General features: G+C 38.8%; 1 protein-coding gene across 3 annotated transcripts in view; it reads right to left on the bottom strand.

Annotated features, from left to right (window-relative positions):
- klhl4 (kelch-like family member 4) overlaps positions 1–27,861 on the bottom strand; it is a 47,553-nt gene extending 19,692 nt beyond the window's left edge. Inside the window, exons 1-5 of one of the 3 annotated variants that reach the window (XM_077236008.1) lie at positions 27,525–27,861; positions 17,620–17,729; positions 9,208–9,375; positions 1,313–1,449; positions 885–1,081 (exon numbers count right to left, since the gene is read on the bottom strand). In XM_077236008.1, coding sequence (XP_077092123.1) covers positions 885–1,081; positions 1,313–1,449; positions 9,208–9,350 — 477 coding nt within the window. In that variant the 5' untranslated portion in view covers positions 9,351–9,375; positions 17,620–17,729; positions 27,525–27,861. Of the gene's footprint in view, positions 1–884; positions 1,082–1,312; positions 1,450–9,207; positions 9,376–17,619; positions 17,730–23,163; positions 23,928–27,524 lie in introns of those variants that run through there. The other 2 variants (XM_077236007.1, XM_077236006.1) reach the window with 2 other exon arrangements.
- Between the last annotated feature and the right edge of the window lie 14 nt (positions 27,862–27,875).

Raw genomic sequence — 27,875 nt, 5'->3', positions numbered from 1 at the left:
AATAAAAAAAAACAGATAGATAAATATTGCAATATAATTTAAGATAATTGGGTAAGCATCTTTAATTTTCTTTTGAAATCATTGTGGTGATTAGTTTTTCTTTTGGTTGGGATTTTAGACCTTTGTCACTTTTAATTACATTTAATTTAATTACATTTTCTTCCAGCCAATGTAATAGTGGTACAAAACACAGAATTGATTTTGATCTTAACTTACAATCTATAGTATATGTATTTCCCTACACTGTATGTGGAAATATTGTGTGTTATAGAACAGAAATAATTCATAATCTTTTTACAATTGAGGTGGGAGGGTGCTTGACTTTGTGGTAAAATAATGCTTGTTTATTGTCAGGATTATTGGGTTTTGTATGCTAAATGTTGATATCTCTTATGAATATTCCCCAGATGGTTGTTATCTCTAGTGAACCTTTAGAATGAGATATACATACTAAAAATATATTATTCTGACAATCAACAAGCCTAAATTTAAATGCATCTGTACATTACAAAATAAGTCAAAACCAACAGTAATATAAACCGGCAAATAATAAAACAATGAAAACGCATAATTTATTAATGCCAGAGTGCATGCTGGGAACATTGCCAGCTTGTACACTAGACATTAAACTAGTTAATCTGTAAATATGCATGAGCTTACTGTAATGCAGACACAGATAATCATTGGGATTCTACAACCATTATAATAATTCAACTCCCAGTCACTGTGACAGTATACAGGCATTATTTAACTGTAATTCTACAATTACTACTGTGAAAATTACTGTAAAAGGTCAACAACTACCAGTCAGGACAAATGTTAGCGCTATGTATAGCTAATTTATAATTTATCCTAGATAAGCTACTTTGTATGCCAGGTCCTACCATAGTGTAGATGTGAGCGACATTCAAAAGATCCATGCATCCCTGTGCATCAGCAAACGAACGGATCCCCAGGCAGTTGGATGGGTGCAGTTGTTTCATCAGAAAGTTGCAGCAGACCTGAATAACTTGTGAGAGCTGGAGGAGGCAAGCAGCAGCTAAAAGACTTTCAATTGTCTCCTCTTTTAGCTCCAGGACTCCTGTGAATTTAGAGAAAAGACTAAAATATGCAGGAAACTTTTCAGAATTATTATAGGAATAAAATGTTATGTTTAACTGGTGCAATATGTTAAACAGTTAGTTTGTGTTTGTAAATTAGTGTTTTGCCCACTGGCATCAACGAAAAAATTTGATCTGTTTGTGGATGCCACACTTCTGCTATGTACTACTAGTGCACGTAAAAAGTCTGCAAGTGGAATGTAGATACTCACCAGTATAAGCAAAATGAACCAGTGCTTTCAGCGCCTCTGGATCAACACCCTCCATTTTAATTTCCTCTTGTTTTGCCTCCCTTACATCATTTGTGAACATGGCAGCAAAGTAGTCTGAAACTGCACTCAGGACAAGTCTGCAAATAATTGTGCAAAATATTTACACATGCAACCGCATACTTCACAATGAACTCAAACAACTTCTCCAGAGTCGTCTTCGTAGAAAATCCCTCCCATACAAAAAGATTTATCTCAGTGCTGTGTGAGCTGCTATTTTCACCAGGATGTTTCATGCGGCTCTGGGATGATGTTGATTGAGCTCAGTGTCAAACTGGGACATGCAGTAGAGCTTTGGCTACAGAGATTTTTCCAACAGAATAGCATCAAAACACTCAGCAGCAGCTGAGAGATTTCTTTAAATAAACACTGTTTTTGAGTCCTTGAAGAAAGTTCAACACGCACTGTAGTTTGAAATGGAGCATGCAGCACAGTTTTGACACTTCTTGACGCTACTATTTGCATATCTGTCCTTAAAGGAACAGGAAACACAAAATGAAAATTGTGTTATCATTTTACCTTAATTTATGTTGTTGCAAACCCATGACTTTTTCATAATTTTTATCAAGGTACTCATTGCAATTTTCCATGAAACTATAATGAATTGGCCTCCATCTTTCAAGCTTCAAAAAGAATGCAGAAGCACTATAAAATGTGTGATATATTGCATGTTTTCTGAAGCCATACTGTATCTTTGTGTAAAATGCAGATCAAAAAACATTATTCACTGAACATATTGAACCCCCTCCCCCCCAGAGTTCCTTAACATCTTCTTGAGAGAATTATATCCGTTACATGACAGATTGGTTCACAAAACCACTCTGTACATTTCTGTAATTGGACGTGAGGTTACACTTATTTTGATGGTCCACTTTAGACATTCTAGTAACTATAAGTAACTTTATGTAACAACTACATGTCAACTCACATATTAAAGGAACCCAAAAATTAAAATGTAAAATTAATTTATTAATGCTCATGTCATTCCAAACACATAAGCCTTTAATTCATCTTCCACCAAAACTTTCACACATTAAAAAGTACAAAGGCTCAGTAGTACTTGTTTGATGGACAAGGAGCAATGCGGCTTCATTTATGTTCTGAAAGAAGAATGGAAGACTTTTGGGTTTGGAACCACATTAGGGTGAGAATTATCCTTTTTGTGGGAATTCTTTTTTATTCCATTTCCTTGCACAAAGACTTCAGACATATGACTTCAGAAGTGTTACGGTTACGTGGTGGTTGGAAGGACGAGAAGACGAGGATGAACATGAAACAGGATTTATGCTAACAAAACTGGCAGAAACCACAACACACGATAAACATTAACGAGAATGGACACTGAATGAGGGAAAACACAGAGTATATATACAAAGGCAAACAAAGGGACATAATAAGGTCATTAACTGAACACAGGTGAATGACGTGATGACGATAAGGGACATGTGAAATAACTCAAAAACTAAGAGGAGCGGGAAAACTGAGAACAGGACTGAACCAAATACACAGTGAAGGGGGGGGGGGGGGGACTCAGGAAACCAGATACAGGACAAACATAACCCTGATAGGACGCCCCTCCTCAAAAAGGCGCGTCCTCGCACCGTACAACATCAATAAGGGTAGGGGGGTGGGCTCCCTGGAGGCTGATGAGGGTGTGGCCAAACCGGAGCAGGAAGCCTCCAGGGCGGAGCAGGCTGTGCAGGCGTCCAAGGTGTAGCAGGCTGCCAGGGTGGAGCTGGTAGTTCAGGGGACCAGGGCGGAGCAGGCTCTGCTGGCGGCCAGGGCGGAACAGGCTGCCAGGGCGGAACTGGCTGTGCGGGTGCCCATGGCGGAGAAGGCCCTTCCAGCGGCTATGGAGAAGATGACCCTTCAGGCGGCCACGGCAGAGCGGACCCTTCGGGTGACCACGGCATGACATGAACAGTCTTTGGCTCGGCAGGACTGACGTGAAGTGCAGGCTCAGCAGGACTGACGTGAAGCGCAGGTTCGGCAGGACTGATGGGGAGCGCAGATTCGGCAGGGCTGACGGGGAGCGCAGGCTCGGCAGGGCTGATGTGAGGAAACTCAGGCTCGGCGTAAATGGTATGAAGAAACTCAGGCTCGGCGGGACTGACTTGGAGATCGGGTTCGGCAAGGTCGACGGGAAGAATTTCAGGCTCTGTGAAGAAGTCTATTAGATTTACTTTCATTGGACCTTGGACGAGGATCGGTACGGAGGGTTCAGGAGGGGTGATCTAGGTGGGACGAGATCCAGGACGGGTTGTCTCGGCGGGATGAGACTCAGAAAGGGCGGTCTCGGCAGGATGAGACTCTGGTAGTGCAATCCCTTTTTCGTGGCTGTCACAGAACCCAACGGTGAATGGAGAACCATTATTGAAAAGGACCCACTCCACGAATGCCGCGAGGTTCTCCTCTGGTCCCACACCAGGCAGGCATCCCTTCGTCTCCGCATTGAGGCCTGTGTGGGAAAAAACACTCAATGGCAGATCGGGGAAGGAGATGAGGCACGCCAGGTCTAGATAAGCCACGGTGTGGGCCTCGAGAGAGAGCAGGCCCTGTTCCAGCAAGATTAGCTGCACCGCAGCATCCATCCTTGTTTTGGTCCGTTCTTTTGTTACGGTTACGTGGTGGTTGGAAGGACGAGAAGATGAGGATGAACATGAAACAGGATTTACTCTAACATAACTGGCAGAAACCACAACACACGATAAACATTAACGAGAACAGACACTGAATGAGGGAAAACAGCGGGTATATATACATAGGCAAACAAAGGGACATAATAAGGTAATTAACTGAACACAGGTGAATGACGTGATGACGATTAAAGACATTAAAGACAATCTCCTATGCTACTACCCACTTTACCTGCTTTGATACTTACCTGCTCTCCTGAGGTTCCAGATTCAACCCGGTCCATCTGTCTGCATACCAGTCTGCCTTCTTCAACCTCGAACCTCACCATCCTGCCTGAAACAGATAAGAGACCCGGTCATATTCCATTCATCCAGTTCACATCTAATTACCCATCATCTCATCAACTTACCTGCCGTGACTGTTCCTATGTGTCATTAATAAATATCCTGTTGAATTTACCTGTTTTTGTCCTTCTGATCTGTGACAGAAGACCAGACCAAAATGCACAAACCAACAGATCACGGCGAAGAGGAAGCTTCACCCCCGGTCACTGTCGCTGATGTCTTGCGAGACATACAGCGCGCCATCCCACCGCCTGCCATCAGTCCTTCTACATCTACCTCTGTCAGTCTCATGGCCCAACCAGCGCCCTACTCAGGCGAGGAGGGGGAGTGCAGCGGTTTTCTCTTGCAGTGCGAGCTGTATATGGAGATGCACGCTTCACAGTTCCCTTCCGAAAGAGCTAAGGTTGCCTTTATCATCTCTCTACTCACTGGATGAGCCCTTTTATGGGCTCGGGCTTCATGGGACGCGAATGGTACCATCACTCAATCCCTCACTCATCCCTCAACTTCATTGGTCATTTCCGTGAAGTGTTTTCACAAGCCTCCAACTCACTGTCTGTTCATGACCAATTATTTAGTTTACGTCAAGGGCAATCTTCCGTATCCACATATGCATTGCAGTTTCGCACTCTGGCAGCTTCCAGCGGATGGAATGAATCAGTGCTCAACACTGCATTTCGTTTGAACCATGAGGTTTGAACCATGAGATACGTTTACAGCTCGCCATTTACGATGACATCATTGGTCTAGAAAGCTTAATCCAACATTCCATTCAAGTAGACCAACGTCGCACCGCTTGCCAGCTCGATAGCCCTGCACTGCCTCCTCCTCGTCCTTCACTCACGGCCAGCCCTTCAGCACCAGAACCCATGGATCTAAGTACTACTCACTTATCAGGAGGTGAACGGCAACGCCATATTAACCACAATCTCTGTCTATACTGTGGTATAACCGGTAATCTTCTCATCTCCTGTCCAGTCCGTCCCCCACGACCGGCGGTGAGTACAGTACAACTTCCGTCTTCTGTTTCACATATGAAATACACTCCAGTTCAGATATCTTACCACCAACGATCTCTTTCAGCGAAAGCATTAATTGACTCCGGTTCCGGTGGCAATTTCATCTCACTTGCCACTCTACAGAAACTCCAAGCCCGTAAAAGAACTACTCCTCGAACTCTCCATATACACACCATCCTGGGAAAACCGCTCGGTTGTGGGCAAATCCGGCACTGCAGTTCCATCATAACACTGAAAATCGGCTGTCTTCACGAAGAGGACTGTCTTTTCTGGTGATGGAGGACTCTACAGCGAAAATCGGCTGTCTTTACAAAGAGGAACTGTCTTTTCTGGTGCTGGAGGGCTCTACAGTGGATATCATCCTGTGACGCCCGTGGCTGGAGCTCATCGGGTGAGATATGTCAATGGGGAACTGACTGCTTTACTCATTGCCCGTATACTGTCAAGAAGATCCACCGTCCTCCATCTACTCCGGTCCATGAAGTTCACATCTGCTCCACTTCAGTTGAGAGTCCACCAACCAGCAAACATCACAAAATACCGCCCACCTATCGGGCGTTCCAGGATGTCTTCGATAAACAACTGGCTACAAAACTTCCTCCTCATCGGCCTTGGGACTGTGCGATCGACCTGCTGCCTGGGGCTTTTCTACCACGCGGTAAGATCTACCCGCTGTCCATCCCGGAATACATCGAGGAGGCTCTCCTTCAAGATTACATCCGACCATCTACGTCCCCTGCCGCTTCCAGCTTACTTTTTTGTTATTATTCTCTAAACTGGACCTGCGGAGTGCATACAACTTGGTGCGAATGCGGAAGGGAGACGAGTGGAAGACGGCATTCATCACCCCTGCTGGGCACTATGAGTACAAGGTCATGCCTTTTGGATTGTCCAACCATACAACCACCATCTTCCAGGGCTTCATGAACGAGATCTTCAGAGACTTTCTTCAACGCTTTGTCGTCGTTTATATAGATGATATCCTGATATACTCTTCCAGTTTACCAGAGCACCACCACCATGTCAAGCAAGTCCTCCAACATCTGCGCGATCATCAACTTTTCCTAAAGTTGTAAAAATGTGAGTTTCATCAAGAATCTATCCAGTTCCTGGGTTATGTGATCACTTCTCATGGCATTACCATGGACCAGAGGAAGGTGGAAGCAGTTTCCAGCCGGCCATTACCTACCAACGTAAAGGGACTTCAACGTTTTATGGGCTTCGCAAACTTCTACCGAAGGTTCATCAAAGGATTCAGCCAAAAATCAGTGCACCCATCATCTCACTGTTGGGTAAAGGGGCCAGGTCTCTGTCCTGGACCACCGAAGCCACCAATGCCTTTCAGAAGCTCAAAGCATCCTTCAGTTCTGCTCCTACTCTCGTCCATCCAAATCCAGATCTTCCGTTTCTTGTCGAGGTTGACGCTTCAACCACCGGAGTAGGAGCGGTTCTTTCACAGCGGCAGGGGAAGCCTCCCAGACTCCATCCATGTGCCTTCTTCCCCAAGAAACTGTCAAAGGCGGAGCAGAATTATGACATCGGTAACCGGGAACTGCTGGCAATTAAACTTGCTCTTGAAGAGTGGAGACAATGGCTGGAGGGAGCTAAACACCGCTTTGATGTCATCACGGATACCCATAACCTAGAATACCTTAGAGATACCAAACAACTCAACACGCGTCAATCCCGCTGGTCACTCTTTTTCACACGATTCAATTTCAAAGTAACATATCGTCCCGGAGACAAAAACGTCAAAGCTGATTCCCTCTCACGTCTGTATCAACCTGACACCATCACCACCAACCCGGAATCTATCCTCCCTCCAGCCTTGATTGTCAGCCTGATCCAGTGGAGTCTAGATTATCATATTTCCGATGTCACTCGATCTGAACCTGCTGACGGACCTATGTTCCATCACGTCTGCGTCTGTCCCTCATGGACTCTGTACACACATGTCCGGGCTCTGGACACCCAGGCAGCCAACAAACCCTCTCGCTCATTCAACAATGCTACTGCTGGCCCAATATGACCCAGGATGTCTCCCGATATGTGAAAATCTGCTCAGTCTGTGCCATGGCCAAAGTTCCCCAACGCCTTCCAGGAGGTAAACTTGTACCTCTTCCTGTACCTACAAGACCCTGGTCCCACCTTGGGGTGGATTTCATCACCGACCTCCCTTCCTCTGACTCACACACCTGTGTTCTGGTTGTCGTCGACCATTTTTCAAAAGCATGCAAACTGATCCCTCTGTCTGGGTTACCCACAGCCTTCGAGACTTTTGAAACACTATTCACCCAAATATTCAGACATTTTGGTATATCTGAGAACATAGTTTCAGATCATGGTCCACAATTCATCTCCAGGGTATTGAAAGCATTCTTCAATCTTCTGGGTGTTACACTAAGTCTAACCACTGGATATCTTCCCCAGTCCAATGGCCAGACTGAGAGGAAGATACAAGATACAAGCCTCTACCTACCCTGGGCCGAGTATGCACAGAACTCTCTTCAGCAATCCACCACGGGCCTCACACCCTTCCAGTGCATACTCGGCTTGCAGCCGCACCTGTTTCCCTGGTCAGGAGAGCCGTCCGAAGTTCCAGCAGTCCATCATTGGTTCCAGGAGAGCGAGAGAGTCTGGGACTCAGCACACATTCATCTGCAGAGGGCTGTTCGGAGACACAAGAGCCAGGCCGACGCAAGAAGATCAGCGACCCCTTTATACCAACCCAGGCAAAAGGTCTGGCTCTCTACCAGGGACATCCATCTCCGACAGCCCTGCCACAAGCTGAGTCCCAGGTACATCGGTCCATTCACCATACAGAGGCAGATCAATGAAGTCACCTACCGGCTTCCACTACCCTCACACTATCGCATCTCACCTTCATTCCACATATCCCTGATCAATATGTTGAAGCTGCCCACTTGTTCCGCATCCCCTGAATAATGATCAGCTGCAGCTGTCTTTATCACATGCCTGCAATCTGCACTCACTTCACCCTCACATTAAAGACGATCTCATATGCTACTACCTACTTTACCTGCTTCGATACTTACCTGCTCTCCTGAGGTTCCCGATTCAACCCGGTCTATCTGTCTGCATACCAGTCTGCCTTCTTCAACCTCGAACCTCGCCATCCTGCCTGAAACAGATAAGAGACCCGGTCATATTCCATTCATCCAGTTCACATCTAATTACCCAACATCTCATCAACTTACCTGCCGTGACTGTTCCTAAGTGCCATTAATAAATATCCTGTTGAATTTACCTGTTTGTGTCCTTCTGATTTGTGACAACTATAAGGGACAGGTGAAATAACTCAAGAATGACGAGGAGCGGGAAAACTGGGAACAGGACTGAACCAAATACACAATTAAGGGGAGAAACTCAGGACACCAGATACAGGACAAACATAACCCTGACAAGAAGACAATATATAGTATATAAATCATAATGAACAATTTTATGGTGCTTGTGCAGCTTTTCTGAAACTTGAAAGCTCAAGTTCACATTTATTGCAGAAAAGAAAGTACAGCTCTTTAATGTTTCTTCTTTTGTGTTCTGAAGAATAATTTCATATTTGTGGAGTCTGTTTAGGTGAACTACTCCTCTAAAGTTAAATGAAAGCTTTACTGAGACCACTTAGTTGTTTTAAGCAGCTGTACTAACAGTTTGATTTTGTCTAAGAAAGATGAATGTAAATTCAATGTCTTTTCAGTTGATTTCTAGAGAAGTATTGCACTGAATTTTAAGTAGCGCTCCCTTATGTCCGATTCATCTGTCTATTTTTGCAATGAAAGTAGGACATTTGAAATGCCTTGATTCGGTGGAGACTCACCTGTGTGCAGGGATCTTGTGATCTCCAGCTATCAAAAGTACATCACACAGCTGCTTGTGCTGAAGATAGGTCTCCATCTTTCGAAAGGTCTGTTCCGCATGGTTTGTGGCCTGGAAAAACTCATCTGAGCAGTTGGAGCTCATCCTAGAGATACTGTTCAAAGCCAACCTGTGGGAAAGAGGAAGATCGGAGTTGAGCTGAGACCGAGCGATGTGCGCTTCTGTCAGTTTGATATGGCTATTTGATCTAAGCGGGTGACAGGAAAAACTTAACTAACACCCGCACAAGCTGCTGTGTCCACCAGTGACTTCATCTTTTATTTCCCCCTCAATTGATCTGTCAGTTCTGAGGTTCCACAGAGTTACACCGACTGACAGGTCATATTGGAGAAAATGTGTTTGGATTGTGGTCAAGCATGAGTTACGGACATGTGCATGTCAGTGTTTGTAGAACACTCTTACAACTCTAATAGCTGTTTATTAGCTGTTTAGATCAAAGAGAAAAATGAAATTTCTGTCATCATCTACTTCCATAATATTGTTACAAACCTGTATGACTTCCTTTTTTTGGTCCATACAAAATTAATGTTTGTTTTTGACCTGTTAGCTGTTTATTAGCTGTTTAGATCAAAGAGAAAAATGAAATTTCTGTCATCATCTACTTCCATAATATTGTTACAAACCTGTATGACTTCCTTTCTTTGGTCCATACAAAATTAATGTTTGTTTTTGACCCCTTAAACTTTTCTTTCTTGTGTTCCACAGAAAAGTAAAAAATCTTACCGGTTTGGAATGACATGAGGGTGATTAAACAATGATAGAATTTCCGTTTTGGAGGCAACTGTTCCTTTGACATATATAATTTGTGTGGACATATTCCTGAAATGTGTGTATGGCAAAGTATTATTTGGACATGCAGGTTTAGGGGATATTTGACTCTTATGGCAGAGCTTCAGTTAGTGAATCCATGACATACTAAACAGTCAAGGTTTTTTAATATAAATTTGTAATATTACTTGGAAAAGCATTTAGCTTGAGCAAACTTAATAAGTATGTCATGAACAATTTTGTGCCATTTTCCATCAAATTTCTCTGCAGCACACATGCTGCTATAGCTTTTTCAAAGAATGATAGCAATGGCCAATTTTGCCTTCATAATATTAGACTATTTGATGGCTTTATCCATTTTTTGGAGTTTGCACCCACAAAAACAAGCTCCACCAATGACTGTCATCATGTTGGTTGATGCAGTTTTTGTATGCGTGAATTATACACTGTGCGGAAGTCATAACAATACTCTTTTTTCTTCCAATTGGACATTAGTGATTCATTGTATATCTTCCTTCACACTTGTCAGAGCTAAAATTGAAACCATTAGAGCTAAACTCCGTAAATAAGTGGATTGAAAGCCAGAGTTTTCCAAAGGGGCAGATTACCATTTGCACAAACTTTACTGTTTTTATTTATTATTTTGGATGCACGGGACTTTGCGGGGATCTGGTCTCTTCATAGAGCCTTGATAATGTAAATTCTGAGCTGCTCTCCCTGCAGACCGGTAGATTACAAGCCATTGTGCTGCATCTGAATAATCCCTCTGACTCACAGCAAACAATCTAAAGCCTTTATTTTGCTGTCCTTCACGGAACAAATCCATGGCTGACATTTAACCAGTCCACAACACTGTTCAAAAAAGTCTAGCTGCCGTAGGGACGCACAGTATGCATTTTGATTACTTTTCTGTAATTATATGCCATAAAAAAAACTTTTTGAAAAACATTTTAAAAACTCTGCAATTATGGATTGCTTTGTATGACTGGTTATATTAACCGCAGTCAACTGAGATTTGCATAACAAAAACAAAGTATTCATTATGATATTTTTTAATAACTGCACGTGTTGTTGTCCATTTCATCTTTAACAAGAGTTGCAAAACCATAAAGTTTGGAATGAATATTAAGCACCTGATAAAACGTTATGATCTCGTAAAAGTTTTAATTACAAAGTAAATCCAAGTGAAAGCTGCGCTCACTGGATCAGTTTGTTTTGTGAACTGTGACACGGTCCTTAGTAGAGGCGTAAAGCATGAAGCAGAATTTCACCCTTGTGTCCTCGACTTTAAAGGGAGACATGCTCCATCGTATGAGTTCGTTTTTAAACATACTGCTGTATAAATCACATTAATTCCAGATACACACTTCTATTCACACTTTATAGCAGAATACCTGTGATAAGTAGTCAGTTGGCCCATTTAAAAAGATGGAGCTGGCTTGACATGAGTTGGCTTGATGAGCAAGGTGACTCTCATACGGAATACATTATCTTTATCTCTCGAGTCAGCTGTCAGGGGTAGGTGATCACACTGATATTTACAAGCGGAGGGGGGTTGACTTCTAAACATTAAAAATGGTCCTGGGGTTGCTCTGATCTAATGCAACATGCAAAGCCAAACTCATGCTGTCTGGCTGACGGATCATATCAAATAGCCTGTTATTTCACATATACTTTAGGCTATTGTAGAACATCCAAAAAGTGGGTTTGCTTAAATATTGTACGTTTACATGCTTCCCTTTTATTATGTTTTGAGATAATGGTACCTTAGTTGAACAGACCATGGGAGAAACAGTTTAAGTGTTCAGATGAAATATGTGTGGTGCTTCAGATATTGGTTTTAAAGCCAGTAGCTGCTGATGTTGCAGAAGACAATCAAGCGTTAAAGAAGGCATTAAATGTACATCACATTCTTTGCATTATGCCAGCATGTTTTTATGAATTAAAAGGGACACGTTTGCAGCTGCACGACATTAAAACTTTAATAATAGCATGTTTATATTGTGTAGACAGCAAAGGCTACCATTCCCAGACTCCTTCTGGTCATTATAGGGTTGTTTTTTATGCTAAATAGATGGGTAATTTATCTCCATGACATTATAACTACATTTTGGCACGGGGCTGGGTGTACTGAATAAGAAATAAGCAAACATAAGAGGGGCTGTAAAAACCTAGATGCATTACTTTAGCTCAAAGGAATGAGAGGACTTTTATGTCCAATATCGGAGAACCAAATTGCTGTATCACTTTCTGAAAGGTTGTAAATTTAGTGAATTTTTTTCTTTCGGCTTGTGAAATTGGCTTTTTATATAAAGGGCCTTTAAGAGCCACAATGCATCTGAAAAAGTATGTATAGCAAACAAAACAACATTTTTGCAACCCCTAAATAATATCGGAGTTTCATACATATTACATGTATTAATCTTACATTGGTATTGCTTTTGAAAAGTTTTATCATTGCTTGTTTTTATCGTTGCTTGATAAGAAGATGTTTATCTTTTAATGTTTTTTTTTTTGGTGTTAATAATACACTGGTCTTCGAGTACTACTTGCTGTAAAATTTTAATCATTATGCACTATAAACAGGAAGAATGAACAGCTCAGTAGTTTAACTGCTATATGATATATTGCATACTATGTATTCAGAGGGCATTTATAGGAATCTATTGTGGTGTATTACACAACCCATCTCCATATCAGTACAGCATCTGAGCAGTTATTGAACTTGAACTGTATCACTCCATTCAACCAGATCAATAACAAGTGGGAGGTTGTTACAGTTACCTGAGCGTTTCTTGACAAGTGCCTGCCAACAGGCTCTTCAAACGTTATTTCAAGAGCTTAACACACAGTGGAGCACCACAAAGTGCTTAACCAGATTTTACATCATCCCCTTCTCTCAAAAACAGATCCTTATCATCAGTAGTATAATCTGCTTTGAATATTTTATTCTTTAATAACTGCTATTTGTTAAAGTGTACTTGCTCTGAATATCTGATAAGTGTTTGGATCAATACTCTCAACAAAAATTGCACAAAAAAACGTATAATCATGCTTTCACAGTTTTAGCGATGTAGCTCAGAGTCGTTGTCAATCAAATGAGAATTTTGCTAGGAGGTAGTTTTTAAGGATATTTCAAGGATCTTATAATGAAATATGTGTCAGAATCTCTGCCCACGTGTGTTCTGCGCATGTATTCGGTTGACCTTTAAAGAAATAGCTGCTAGTGGTTGCAAACATACTGAAGCAGCTCTAAGCGATTTTAAGTGGCAGGATCTCATTCCTCATAGAACAGCGTGTCAGTGTCTCTTTCCTGGTTTCTGAAGCATGCTTTGTTATTCAGTGGTTGCACAGTGCAAACATTATGTTGAAGCTGCACAACAGTGCTTCCCTGCTTAAAAAAGAATAACTGAACAAGTTCTGTGTGTCTGTGGGGTTTTCATCCATATTGCAATTTGCCTCTCTTTTCCAAAATGTCATTGAACAAGATGTTTCATTGTTAATGTAAACAATGTAGTTCAGCTTCTGAATCTTCTCTCCATGTTCAACCCTTAGATTCATACCTCGGGTCTTTAGTGACCTGGGATGTCACTCACTACCCTCTTCCTCATTCCTTTTTTAAAGTTAGACATCAACCTTCTTAGTATTCCTCAATCTATTCATTAGAATCAGTATAACAAGAAAAAGAAAATTATAAAAGAACGCCTGTTGTCTCATTATTTTTTTGTAAAAATTGTATAGGGTCTCGAACGACCCCAGGTGTGTAACAGTGTAAGGACATTAATTGAATCTTTGATGACTGAATAAGTGCAATTAACCTTTATTCCACAATGTGGCAATATCTGATACACAATGATTAAGTGCTGTTTCACTCATATTTACCGCAGGCAGAAAACAAAAGGATAGGAAATATCATCAGCAAAACTTGAAATGGCTCAGTGATTTTCTGCAGAACAAGTACTGAACACAGCAAATATTAGTGTCACTGTCACTTGATGGTGAATCTGATAAAGAAGCTGTCAGTGAAAATAATAGTTTTGAGAATATGTTTGAGATGGTGAATATGAGCCTGATGCTAAATTAACTGGGAAATGAGTTCTGATGAGGACAGTGATGATGGTATAAAACATCTGCTCAAACCCTTCCAAGCTCCAAAAGGTAACAAAATGTATTTCATTTAATCTACTGTAATTGTTACTTTAATATCAGGAGAGTTTTATATTATCACAACAGGTAGAGATCCATCCATGTTAGATATAGATCCGGGTATCTAAAGACCCAAATATATTATAATGATTGGCGAAACATTTATGCATTTAAGGTTAAAAATACTACAAGTACAAACAGTACCGCCGGATGCTGAGACAAAATAAATACTGAGTAGGCATATGTTCAAAAAGTCTTGAGCCTACAGTGTTAAAAAAATACCAGGCCAATGTTTGCAAGGTGTTTTATTTTCTGCCTGTCTTTTAAAGCACTTGGCATATCTATAATTCTTCAGTTCATAGAATACTAATAATATGCTGTGTGTGTCTAACAGACAATTCCATAACAATAAACTAAGAAAGATGAATGAACCTCAATTCTAAAAGAGGATTACAGCTATCTGTGCTCGCTCAAAGCTGTGCGTAGAAATCATCTTTATCACCAAGACAGCTTAACTGGGGTTTCATTCCTCCAGCATTTTCACCCAATGTCCTTTAAGTCTGGTGTAGTGAGTGCATAGGGGCTCAACCTCATTTTTAAGATGGATCTGTTTTCATGTAAGCCCCAGGATTTGTGCCGTAGGAACTATTTTCTTTTAGCTCAATTGCTCAATTCCAGCATTCAAAGAACATGACCTTAATAAATATCCATCCATCAGCATTCAGAAAGACTTTTGTCCAAATGATTTGTCAGAATGGGTATTAATAAACAGATTGAGTATGAGTAAAACAGATTGAGTATGAGTATAAAATATTGACTTAAAAAATACAATTGTAAGGGATTTTCCACCTTACAAGCTTTTGCGAACACAGATGACACAGAGCTGAGCTACTGCTGTAAAAGTACATAAGTTTAGATTAAGCACTTCAAGTTCATAAACCTACACAATTTGCCATACTTGTTGTTTAATGTGCTTGAGACAGGTTTTCCGACCATAGCGCACAACATCTTACGGTTGTATACTACGGTTGTATAAAGTCTCGTTTCGCATACGGAGTAAAACAGAAGGAGCGTATAAAGTGCAACAGACAGTCGGGTTCCAGAAGTAAAAACTCCATTCATTTTCTCCATAATGAAATTGATTTTTAACAATAACTTATAAACCTTTAAAGACAGCCTTACTGTGGGCTACGAAGTTGTTAATTGATATTATCTGCTTCTGTTGAAGCCGCCAGCACATTATTTCAACTTAGTTTTAAAATAATCGAGTTTAACAGCCGAATTCGTGGTGAAAAAAATACAAAAAAATGTAGAGAAAATTAAACATAAACAACTGAACAGAAAATTCTATCAATCAGAAAGTCATAACAAGCAAAAACTCAAAAGAGCTCTTTAGCCCCACCCCACTCCCATGAAGCACTGCAAATGACGTGTTGAATAAGAAGTTGGTGTTGATAGGGAAGTTATGGTCTCCCTACACTCTCAAAATGTTTTAATATTTCAATATATGCATATCTTGCAATTAAATCGATATAAAATAAATACTGTATATATAATCAACATGTTTAAATGCGTATAGTTTTATATTTCTCCATTGTTTTTATTAATTTGATTATGCTCTTCACAATGCTTCATGGGATTGTAGTTTTATCCCTCACTAAAGCCATTAATTACACAGTCTTGTGCCTTTGTATTTTATATTATTAAAAACTTTTTTTCTTCAAATCAAAATTTGTGTTGTGATTCACTTTGTTTCAGGTTGGCTCGGTTCATGGCTTATTTTGAAATGCCTATGGTAGAAATGAATGGAAAAAATACTTCAGGAACCAACACCGCTGGAAAGTGGGCAGACATGGTTGCAGTGGAGCAGGGTTGATGTATTTTTGTAGACCACAACCCGGAAATGAATTAGCACTTCAGGTTCCATCATCCTGAAGTCAATGATACCATTACACCCCTAAATCTGAGATATGAAAATAATTTTACCAAATGTAATGAATTAAATAGAAATTTCTATAGCTGATATTTCAGGCTATCTATTTTTTAAGTAGCCTTGACATAAGCGGGATAATTATTGCAAAATGTCCCCTTGAAAGTGATACCTGACAGAGTTATTTTTTGCTATAATGACCAGCTTCCCAGACAGCAACATAGTGTCGGCCCAGATCCGGCCCACATCTGGTACACACGGATTCCACCGGGCTTGGGCCGGCACTATGTTGCTGTCTGAGTTCCCTTTACTTCCCCTAACTATAAGTTAGCCACCTAAAATAATAACAGAAATATCATAAGGGGCAGAAAGAGTGAATGGGTTCTTCTAATTTTGTTGCAATGATGTAATGACCCTATCCACATTTGTTGTTATAAACCATCCAAACCTCTTTAACAAGGAAAGTCATGTAGGCCAATAGAACAGTTGTGGCCCTTTGTGACTATGAACACATAAAATTCCTGCTGCTGTAGCAATCAAAATAACGTATTGCCTCAAAATGCCTACCTACAGTATATGAATTCCACTTGTCAAAAAGTCCTTTCAGCATACTTTCAATCCTGACTGAATAGATCAAAGGTGTGGCTGGTTCCTTTCCTAAAGTTAAGGCCTGTATGCTGGAGTGAGAAAATATGTATTTTTCATAAGACTGTACGGCTTTATACATTTGAATAAGGGGGTAATGCAGAGATAAGCCGTTTTTATTGTTAATGGTGATTAATATTCCCGCACCTATTTAGTGCCAACACAGTGTCATATGATAATGCATTGCATTTAAAGATCAAGGTTAACTGCCAGGAATTGGTTTTTAATAATCCACATTCTGTGAACAACTTCTGTGAATGCATTATTAATGAGACAACAACAAAAATATTATGAGTAGCAATACAGGTCAGAGATCTTCAAAGCCTTTAATTAGATTGTATTCCATATAAACATACCTCTTGCAGAAACGGCGGAGGAACAATTACCTAGTGTATCATTATGTCTTAGTATTCAGTGCTATAACACTCGCCATGTGGTAGTTAAAACATGGTGGAGTGCATTAAAGACATTTTACTTTGATTCATTGTTTTATTTATTGCCCTTTTGTAGAGATAAAATTAGCTATTCATAAAAACACAATATCCCCACAGTCGTGTTTGTAATTTTTAGTTTTCAGGGTTGTTCTCTTCTATCTTTCAAGAGCTGCACTTTAAAACAAAGATAAAGTCACTGAGGATATTTGTAAACGTAACCACGCACAGCCCTTCAGAAGCCGAACAGGTGTGAAGATGAAAACATGTTTTTTTCAAAGTGATATAGAACCTCCAGGTCATGCCTCTTCTTATTATCATAAGTATTGCTCTTCTTTTTTCTTCTCCTTCTTTATCTTCAGACTATATTGCCCCTTCAGTGTGCAGTGTCTCATCACAACTGCTAACCAACTGCAAGTTAAATAGTGCTTACCTCAAGGGTTATAAAAGCTGTGCAGAAAATGTTAGAATTCCACTGAGGATCAGCACCCAGGAACGTCTTATGCCATTGGGAGTCCTCTGACAGAGGGGCTCTCCTGCACTCTGTACATTATTTAAAGAAGTACATTTAAATGGGCTTGTTAAAATGCACACTATGCATGAATTCGTTATGTTGTTAAATAATCTTTCCCCCATCATATTTGCTAAGTATAACTTTTTTTTATAATATCCTATTCTCAGCGAATGCAAATTATGAACATCTACAAATTATGCTGAGGCTAATAGACATGTTGAAAAGCTGAATTTAATTTGATTGAATGTGGAACACTCAGCAGTGTTAGGATAATTTATTGCCTGGCTGTAATGTATTGACTTAAAATGACAACAAGTCCTGAATTATCAATAATTATGCTAATAGCTGCATTTCGAAAGACAAAATACATTCTGCAGAAATGAGGACGTCAGGGTTAGTATGTGGCACTTTTACACATATAGTGTGTTTTAAACATACTACACAAATATTTACATTGTATGTTATAGTGACGCCTGTATATTAGATGAACTGTAAGACAGATGGTGTTTTGTTTAGATATTTAATGTAAATGTGAATTATGAAACTAATTATAAAGGCTATTGAGCTTTGCACCCAATTGGAATAACAGTTTGCTGCAGTCTCAATCTACCCTTTGAAAAGAATTTTTTTTCTCAATGTTCCCTTTTTTCCCTGCTGCCCTTTATTCAAAATTCTAAATAAGCCCTTGTGAAGTTTAGATATTTCCAAGGCTGTTGTGTGATGCTTTCTTTTAAACACATAAAAACTTAATTTACTGATTAATCAATAAAGCCCCCACAAAATCAAGCTTCAAACCAAACTGGCTTTTGAAAAGCCAATTTTAAAACAATGTTTGTTAGAAATAGTGTTCAATAGTTATTTGCTCCATCTGTTTAAGCTTCAGTGTTTTTTATATATATATACTTTAAACAAACTAGCATTGCTGTGCAAACATTTCATGCAAAACACTTTCATGCCCCCACCCCTCCAATACATTTCTATTGCTCTACCTGGACAATGTCTCTTGACCTGTCAATGCTTTATGAACATACTATAAATCTCTCCCTGAAATGAAGCTCTACTCATCCTAGGACAAGATGGTGTCATTATTTTCCAAGGCAATTGAGAGGAAATTGAGATATCATTCAACGTAACAGCTGCTGACTCAAGACTCTGCTGTTTCCTTATTAAAGGGTCAGGGCTAAAAATCCTCTTATAGACAGCATTTCATCAAAAGAAAGGGGTGGTCTTATTTTTCTCATTCGTTTTTTTTTATTTATTTTTTTATATGAGATGGGAGAAAAAATTATATGTCCATGCTTCTGCCTTGCGTTCCCCCCAGGAAACTTTGCATTCGCTTGCAAACCTTTTCACTTCTTTGCGAGCGGATGCAACGTTTCTCGGGCGAACACAAATCGCATTGAAACGTTTTTTTTTCCATCACCATGTCCCTTTAAGGGCTTTTTTCTCCCAATTGCAAGTTTATATCTTACAATTCCGAATTAAAGTCAGAATTGCAAGAAATTATGTCAGAATTGTGAGATATAAACTCGCAATCGCAAACTCGCAAAAAATTAAGGTGCAATTACCTTTCTTTTTTTTTTACGTCGCAGAAACAAACATGTGCAGACATGGAAACTACAAAGGATTTACAAAAAATCTTCAGCAAAATTAGCATTTTAAAAATATCAGTTTAAAAAAAAACATTGATCCAAAGTTGATTCTCCACTGTGATTTCATGAGAAGGTTTGATATGAACTATCAATATGCGCATAAGAGTGTTGTAGATAAAAACCCATGACCCTTTGCAAGGCAGCATGCTGTCAGCTTGTTAGACTATTGAAGAAATGGTAACACAGATCACTAACAGGGCTCTAAGCCCTTTACGCCTGCAGGAATATGTAGGAAACCAAACATTTCTCTCAGTTTTTTTAAAAGATCAGAAACAGATGTTTCACACAAATATGAATTTATTCTAAATGGGTGTCTATAGTAAACATAGCTTAAAAAAACATCTATGTTTGTAACTAGAGATTCTACATGTTAGATTTAGTAAGATATTGTATTTAATGTTAAATTTAATGTAAAACACATCAAATCAATGTTAATTTCTAAACTTTATTCATAGAGCCATTTAGGTTACTACAAATATTTATACAAATACCAGTGTGCTCTCCACTAACATTATTTTACTGATTCAGTTAATCATTACAAAATCACCATGACCTCTGTAATTTCAGTATATGTCATACGCCTCTTCATCTCGCTTTTTGTTTGAACAAATAATACTAAAACAGATAGATATTTCATTAAACACCTCTGAATTATTTATGCTGAGCAGGTCAGCAGCCTCGATATTAAAGAAGATCGACAGAAACATTCTAAACATAGTATTCAGCAGTTTTCATCAATCCCCATAGTGATTTGGCTTCCATGCTGAATCCAGATTAATATCTTTCCTAAAATATTTTATTCATACTGCCTTGGCTGCCTCACAAGATTTTGATGTTTGATCGGTTTGACGTTTTACTGGTAATGAAATCAATGAGTGTTGTATCAGATGAATATAGCTTACATTTTATAGAGCTTACATTATTAGGCATGACATGTTTGGCTCTTCTTCTAGTAATGTATTAAATTTAAATATATTTAAAAACTAACATAATTGTGGATTTGTTTTCAGACATTGCATGTCAATATCTCTTTCTTAGTCTTTTCATCATTTTATTAGCTGTGCAAATGTAGAGAGGACAGCAAACGGAAGTGGGAATGGAAACCTAAGCCAGAAACCTAACCGTTACGCCATGTTAAAGATAAGTATGGAACATTTCTGTGTTTAAATGATTTTATAACAACCTATGAGACCAAATAACAAATAAACAGTGCTAATAATTGTACGTACATTTTACACACATATTCTCTTGCTCTGATTTATGATTGCACTCTATCAATGCTTTACCAACTCCTGTTCAGTTAGCTTTCCCCTACTGATGAATGTCTTACAAGGAAATAAAATAAATAAATAATGAATAGTCATTATTTTGCCTTTTGGGCAAAATTGTGCAATTGGGAACTTGGTCTGATATCACTATTAACTCACACACAGAGATGCACAACAAAATCCTGAGTCTAGAGGCACATTAAAGGCCTCATTTCCATCACGTTGTGCCTGTAAGGCAAATTTATGCTTTATTTACGCATACTAAATGTAAAGTGATAAAAAGACGGGGAAGAAAAACACAGAATAACAAACATATGTAACAGCAGATGTATCATTGTATACCTAGAGGCTCTGAGGTATTATTTAAAGCACATGATTGGGAAGTCTTAAGAGATCAAATCTCTTTTGTTTTATCTAATTCTCTGATTAAATATTCATAACACAATGTATGATAGCCTCACTGTGGTGCTCATGAAAACATGGAAGTTCATTTTAAGGGGTTAATAGTTTTCTAGTGTATAAGATTACGTTTGCAATTTGTTTTAATGTTGCAGCTAATGTCATTTCAGTCTGAAAATAGGTATTTTCTATAGTAGATGAAGAATGAAGTCATGGTACTTAAGTCCACTAGACCATATCAATCAGTGCAGAGGACTAACACAAAGAAAGCTTTCAGACTAGAAAAGTAATTAACATAAGCTTTTAAAGGGTCAAAACTTGATGTTTGAGAGTTCATGTCTTGCGTAGATAAGCAATGCGGATAAGACTGACATGAAGATGGCTCAATAAGGAATAATCTTGCCAGATTTACCCATTGTATTTATTGTATTTGACCTAAATTGATTCTGTTACCATACTGTTTAAAGATAAAAGGCCAAAACCACAATAAAATATTGATAGACTCGTAAATATCCATGAGAGATGTGTCTATAGCCGGAGATATAGCAGAGCGTCAGTGGGTACCAACCCATGGCCATGTAGGCTACTGTATGTCAATACAGTACAATATTTTTTTTTTTAAAGGAAGAAAAATAAATGTATTTAAGGCCCTCTTACCCATGTAAAAAGCATGTGTTTTTGAATCTGTTATCTGTCTGAATCTGTTATTGCTTCCCAATAATGTAATGCATTTATGTTGTCATTAGGGTGCATTTCACAGTTTTGATATAAATATGTTTAATTAATCAGCACATCATGAAATTGATTTGAATACATATTTGAGTCACTTGACACACTATAATGAACATGTACAAGTATATTTTCTTAACCAAGATTTACATTTAATGTAAATATTGTCACAAACACTTGATGAACGTTTATAGTCGTATGTACTTATATATAAAATAGGACAGTATACGCATAAAAGGCTATAACTGTTGATCAGGTGTAGAATGTTGTGTATTTATGTTGAAACATTTCTTTAGAAAAGAGTGTTTTTTTTGTTTTTATCTCTAATGACATCATCTTTTATTATGGGTCAGTCTCTCCACTTCCTTATCTGAGAAAATGTTTACTTCCTACATTACACTACAATGACATATTGACATACAATGACATACAACTATACAGAGCTCGGTGGAAAAAAACAAGATCTTTCTCTTCTAAACATCCAGCACTTAAGATGTGAATTGAAATTTATCTGTGGAAGGCCTTTATAATCTCATAAATTTCGATCGATCGGCGCAAGCAAATTAAATGTTCTCTTTCTCTGAACTGCACTGATGTGTAAATATCATCCCCACTAAAGATAATTCATCCTGTTGTCCTTCCCAAATTTATAGCCTTTGCACCAATGGTCTCTGATGTAATGGTATACTCTCTGTAACATTAATAAGGCAGAGGATGCATGCATTAACAAGCCGTGAAATGTTCCAGCTTCAGGTTATGAAAATACAGGCTGCTAAAATGAAGAGCGAGCCACCTCACGGCTTAAAGAATGTGTTATACTGCCAGCTAAATACAGACGCCTCTATGTTTTCCTCTGTGTTTTGTGAGATGTCTGCTTGATGAATAATTTATCCATGGATATTTCAGAGCTGTGTTTCTACAACCCGTATGCCATGTGAATGAACTATTCCCAGGTGAGCTGTGGTGGCAGCTGCAATGGTGGAGTTGATTGAAAAATTATATTCTCCGAAGCCCAAACCAACGTGTAAGCGGCGGCCCTAAGCACTGACAAAACAGCGAATGAAAACAAAACAAACTGTCATTTCTGAGAGAATTTCACTGGCGTAATGAGCTCAAATAAAGTGACAGTTAAATACTTTACTTGTACTCAATCCTGACGCTCCCTGGGGCTTACCGTAAATCCACTCCGTGCCAAAATAACACCCCGCTCATCTCTCAGCACCATACTGTCTGTATTCATTACTGCATGAAGGGCAAAAATAGGATTTTCTTCTAAAAACCGCATGTATTTTATGCCTACAGGCAAAACTTAGCCGCTTGAATGTGTTAGCTGACAACAGCAGGCACCTCTTCACACATTTTCACACACGGTTCTATTTCTGCACTGAGGTTGTTTTTTTTTTTTTTTTTTTTACCTGTCTGTGGCTTCCTCTTCAGAGGGATCCTCCGGATTGCTCTTCACATCCTCATGGCTGCTCTTCGCCTCCTCTTTCCTGGCACTGCAAGGTGAGTTGCTCTTGGGAAGCTCCTCGCTAGCTTGGAGGTGCTGGATGATGTTTTGCTGGTGCCATGATTGATTCCCCGGCCTGACATAAACAGGAGTGGGTCCAGCGTTCGGAGCCAGAATGCTGTGCACAGGGCTGTTGCTCTTGCGAAGTCCTCCTCTGTCCCGAGAGTGACTCTTCAGCCGGACCGGTGTTCCCCGGTGGTCGAAACCTTCCTGTTGGATATAGCCCCCATTTCCAGCTGAGGTTTGAGTGCTGTGGCTGAACCAGCGCCAGCGGAGCCTGAGGATCTGCTTCACGTCAAACTCCTTTTTTCCAGACACAGACATCCTATTCGCCCTCAATCACAGTTGCACATGGAATCCAAGGTATAACGAGGCAGAATGTCTGGGTCTCGGCTTCAGAAGCTTTACCTCTTTTGTCTTTGTTGCCAGTTCTGGCCAAAAAAGAGACGATGTCTGCAGCTTTTGCCTTGTGTCTTATTTCCCCTCTTCTCCAACTCTGTCTCCTCCTTGTCCTTACTTATAGCACACACATGATATCCTCTGCCTGTTCCACCCTCCTCCCTTCCCTTTGTCGTTCTGTGTATCTCTGCACATACGACACACACAAAACACAAAAAAATGAGGAACGCTTACAGCAACCTGATCTGATTCCAGCAGCAAAAAAAATGAACAGCTCTTACCCGAGAAGGTGAGGTGCCAAACAGACAGGACACAGAGGTCAAACCTTAGTGGGGGAAATATTGTAGAACAGGAAGGAACGCCAAAACCAGCACCATCTCCTTCCACGAGCAGCATCATCTGCGCTCGAACTCACACTCTGCCCCTTTCCTTTATGTGTGCACACATGCTCTTTCCCTCGCTCCAGCTCTCTCTCTCGCTCACGCATGCACATAGACATGTCTTCTCACACAGTCCCCCCACCCCAATCTGATGGGATCCCGTGGGAGACAGTCTCAGCCTCTCAACGAAGGAGGAAACCATGCAGAAAAATTATTCTCTCACTGTCTGTCTCAAGCCATAGTGACAGATAAACATCAAAGAGTATCACTGTTTTGACTTCTTCATTGCAGCACCAGTCAGTGTTTCATCTCTAATAAATGTTCAGGAAATGTCTACAGTATTTGACTGTGTACTATGCTATTGAATCGCAGCATTCAAATACTGTAGAGCAGTATCTATTATTGAACAAAATAACAAAAATGTATGAACGGTGTATTCATTTTAATATGCCTAAAACTATTTTGCTTGGGGTTTGGCGATGGTACCAACTGATTATTTCTGATTGTGAACTTAACACCTGCATGTGTCTTCCTTAAAATACATATGAAGCAAAACTATTTTTTTTATCACAATGCTAATATTTCCTGATGTTTGCACTCGGGGATGTGATAACATTAATTCCGTTTATACAGCTGAGGTTGTTTATCCTGTCCTATCAAAAAGGTGGATCTAAATGCACTGCAGTGTGCGTCATATTGCTCATTGCCTCTATTTGTATCCAAAGATTTGCTGGTCTAATACTGCAGATACAGTCAATGATTTATTCATGTGCAGTGCCTTCTTTGTTATGCTCAAAATATGGATACCATTGTCCTTTGTATCCATTATGGTGAGGTGGTGCAGTTTGCTTCATTCCTTAGTGTGATGGAGGTGGTTTGAGCCTCAGACAAATTTGCAAATCAAAACATAAAAAGAAGAAATAAAGAGTGATAGATATTGTTTTAAGGTGATATGCATCAAATCATCAAAGAAGTACCAAGTTTTCTTCTCTTTTTTTCTGGTCAGCATCACATTTCATTACTATATGGTTTTGTTGGTAACACATTACATTAAGGTCCCTTTAGTTAACATAGTGTCGGCCCAGATACAGCCCACATCTGGTATCTGTAGAATCCACGTGTAGCAGATGTGGGCCGGATCTGGGCTGACATTATGTTGCTGTCTGCGATTACTTAATACATTAACTAGCATCAACTAATGAGTAATGCATTTGTTACAATCTTTGTTAACGCTAGTTGATAAAAGTACAACTGTCCATTGTTAGTTCATGTTAGCTCAGGTCCATTATATAACTTTTAATTTGAATGATGTGTTAATAAATGTTGAAATTAACATTAGTTATTCATTTTTTCATTGTAAATTCATGTTATTTAATGTAGTTAACTAATGTTTACAAATGGAACCTTATTTTAAAGTGTTACCTTTTTGTTTTTAATTTAGATGACGATCGATCTTATTGTTTCGGAGCTTTGTTCTACAGTTGATAGCCTCTATTACTGTAATTCTTTTAGTAACAATGGTGTTGAAACATTATCTTGCAATGTTTGCTTCTGAATAAACTAATTGTTAAAAACACTAAATTGAAAGATCATGCACTGTTGTGTTTCGGTGATTAAACCAAATGTTCTCATTACATAATACAATAATCTTATGTTTTGAAAGAATGTCAAAGTGCACTGAAAACATGTATAACTGTAATCAGAACATGGGATCAGGCTTTGAAAGAATCTTCTGATCTGTGCAAGTACTACAGCAAAATTGTCAAATTAAGGCATCACTAGTTGTTCTGAATCTAAACATTTGGGTGAGAATTTTGTCGTCCAGATGTTCTCACCCCAGCTGTGTGAGACTGTTTAATTACCAATTTTTGTACCTTGATGCATTATGTAAGCAGTGAACAGCAGGGGGTGGAGGGCATGTAGGATGGATGAATTTCCTTTGGTTGCACAAACTAATCTCATTTGAAGCTACACTGTTATGAAGGGTAGTCTGGGTGGATAATGTTAGACTATTCAATTATTCCATTATGTCCTTCTGAAACCTTTTTGATGTTTTTTTGAGCAAATGGCTATGTTTAATTTTATGTTAATGTCTTAAAAGACAGCTCCTTAATACGGCCATGAAACAACAGCACTACAGTAGATCAATTGTGCATTTATCTTATTAATATTTAGAAACTGATTTCTGTCATCCTTGTTAATTAGACTAATTACAGGCTTGAATGGAACATTTTAGCATGCTTGAAAATAATTTTTTCAAGCTACAACAATTTATCTGAAATAGTACATAGCTTTAAATATCCATAACTAAACTGAGGTTGAAGATTTATCAAATAATTTAAATCAGTACTAGCCTTTTTTAGTGTATATTTTAGGGCTGGGAAAAGATTAATCGCGATTAATCGCATCCGAAATAAAAGTTTGTGTTTACATAATATATGTGTGTGCACTGTGTATAATTATTTTGTATATATATAAATACACAAACATGCATGTATATATTTAAGAAATATTTTCATATATATACTCTATATATTTATTTATAATTTATATAAATAATGTTATATAAATAAATAAAAATTCTTATATGTATACATGCATGTGTGTGTATTTATATATACAAAATGATTATACACAGTGCACACACATATATTATGTAAACACAAACTTTTATTTTGGATGCGATTAATTGCGATTAATCTTTTCCCAGCCCTAATATATATATATTTTTTTCTTTAAATGATCTCTGTCCTTAAAGTGCCAAGGGGGTTGACTAAGAAATACATTGCTAATTATTTTGTTTGAGAATTCCACCATAAAATGTATATTTGCTGTATGGGTCACTGTAAAACACACCAGTATGAACTGAACTCTTATTATATAAGTCTTATTCCTATAGGAGTCATGAACACCATTTGTTTGCGTCCTCTTTGATTCAAGAGAATTCAGCCTAGACTGCTGCTCTTTGTATTATCCACAAACATCTTCTTACCAGATAAAGAGAGATAAATGATTATTTCTACCTGCATACCTCATAATTCTATATGCAACTACAAAGAGGGGCATTTGATGTTGAACAACACTCTTAACACACTGGCCCTTTTATAAAAATAATCAAAATAAATGACCATATTGCACTGTTAATAGTTTTTTTTAAACGATCTTTTTAATTTGTTTTTATTATTATTATCATAGTCAAAATTGTCATCTTCTCTAGGCTTTGATTTATAAAAAGGCATGTCTTGGAATGAAGTGATAACATGACGGAAAGCACACAAATAGGAAACCAGTTTAATTCTAATAAAATCTGTAAGATATTGTCTCTCGTAACATTTGACATGGAGTGTCCATGTCACTCAGATTGGGAATTTAAAAATCAACCCAGTGCATAAAACAGCGTATTTTATAATCATATAATCCAGCCTAATCCACTAAATTTCTTGTGTAATGTCAGTAGCATTGATAGTAAAAGAAAATCATGTCTTACCTTTAAAATGAAATAAGAAAAATATGGATTTTTGCCTGTATTCCTCTCAGCTTAAGTTCCTCGTCTTAGATTTCAACTAAACTGCGTTAACTAAAGAATGCACGCAGTTGCTCATCCCAGTTCTGCTAACGAATATTTGCATACAAAACAAACCACACTTTCCTCCCTTAAAGGAATTTCCTGATCATTTCCTTCCTTAGTGATGATTTGAAGAACCATGTCGGACAGGAAAGCCCATTTCCTGTTTTCTTGGTGTTGGCTCTTATCAAAGCATTCATAGAAAGCTAATAGCTAAAAGCACAATGGTTAGATTTATTAGGGTTGAACAAAGGCAGTCTTATTTTTAGGCAT

The sequence above is a fragment of the Siphateles boraxobius genome, unplaced genomic scaffold, assembly GCF_051911475.1.
Source record: "Siphateles boraxobius isolate OS27281-9 unplaced genomic scaffold, OSU_SipBor_1 2, whole genome shotgun sequence".
Taxonomy (NCBI): domain Eukaryota; kingdom Metazoa; phylum Chordata; class Actinopteri; order Cypriniformes; family Leuciscidae; genus Siphateles; species Siphateles boraxobius.
The sequence above is the reverse complement of the archived record's forward strand: the minus strand, read 5'-3'. Positions and strand labels throughout refer to the sequence as shown.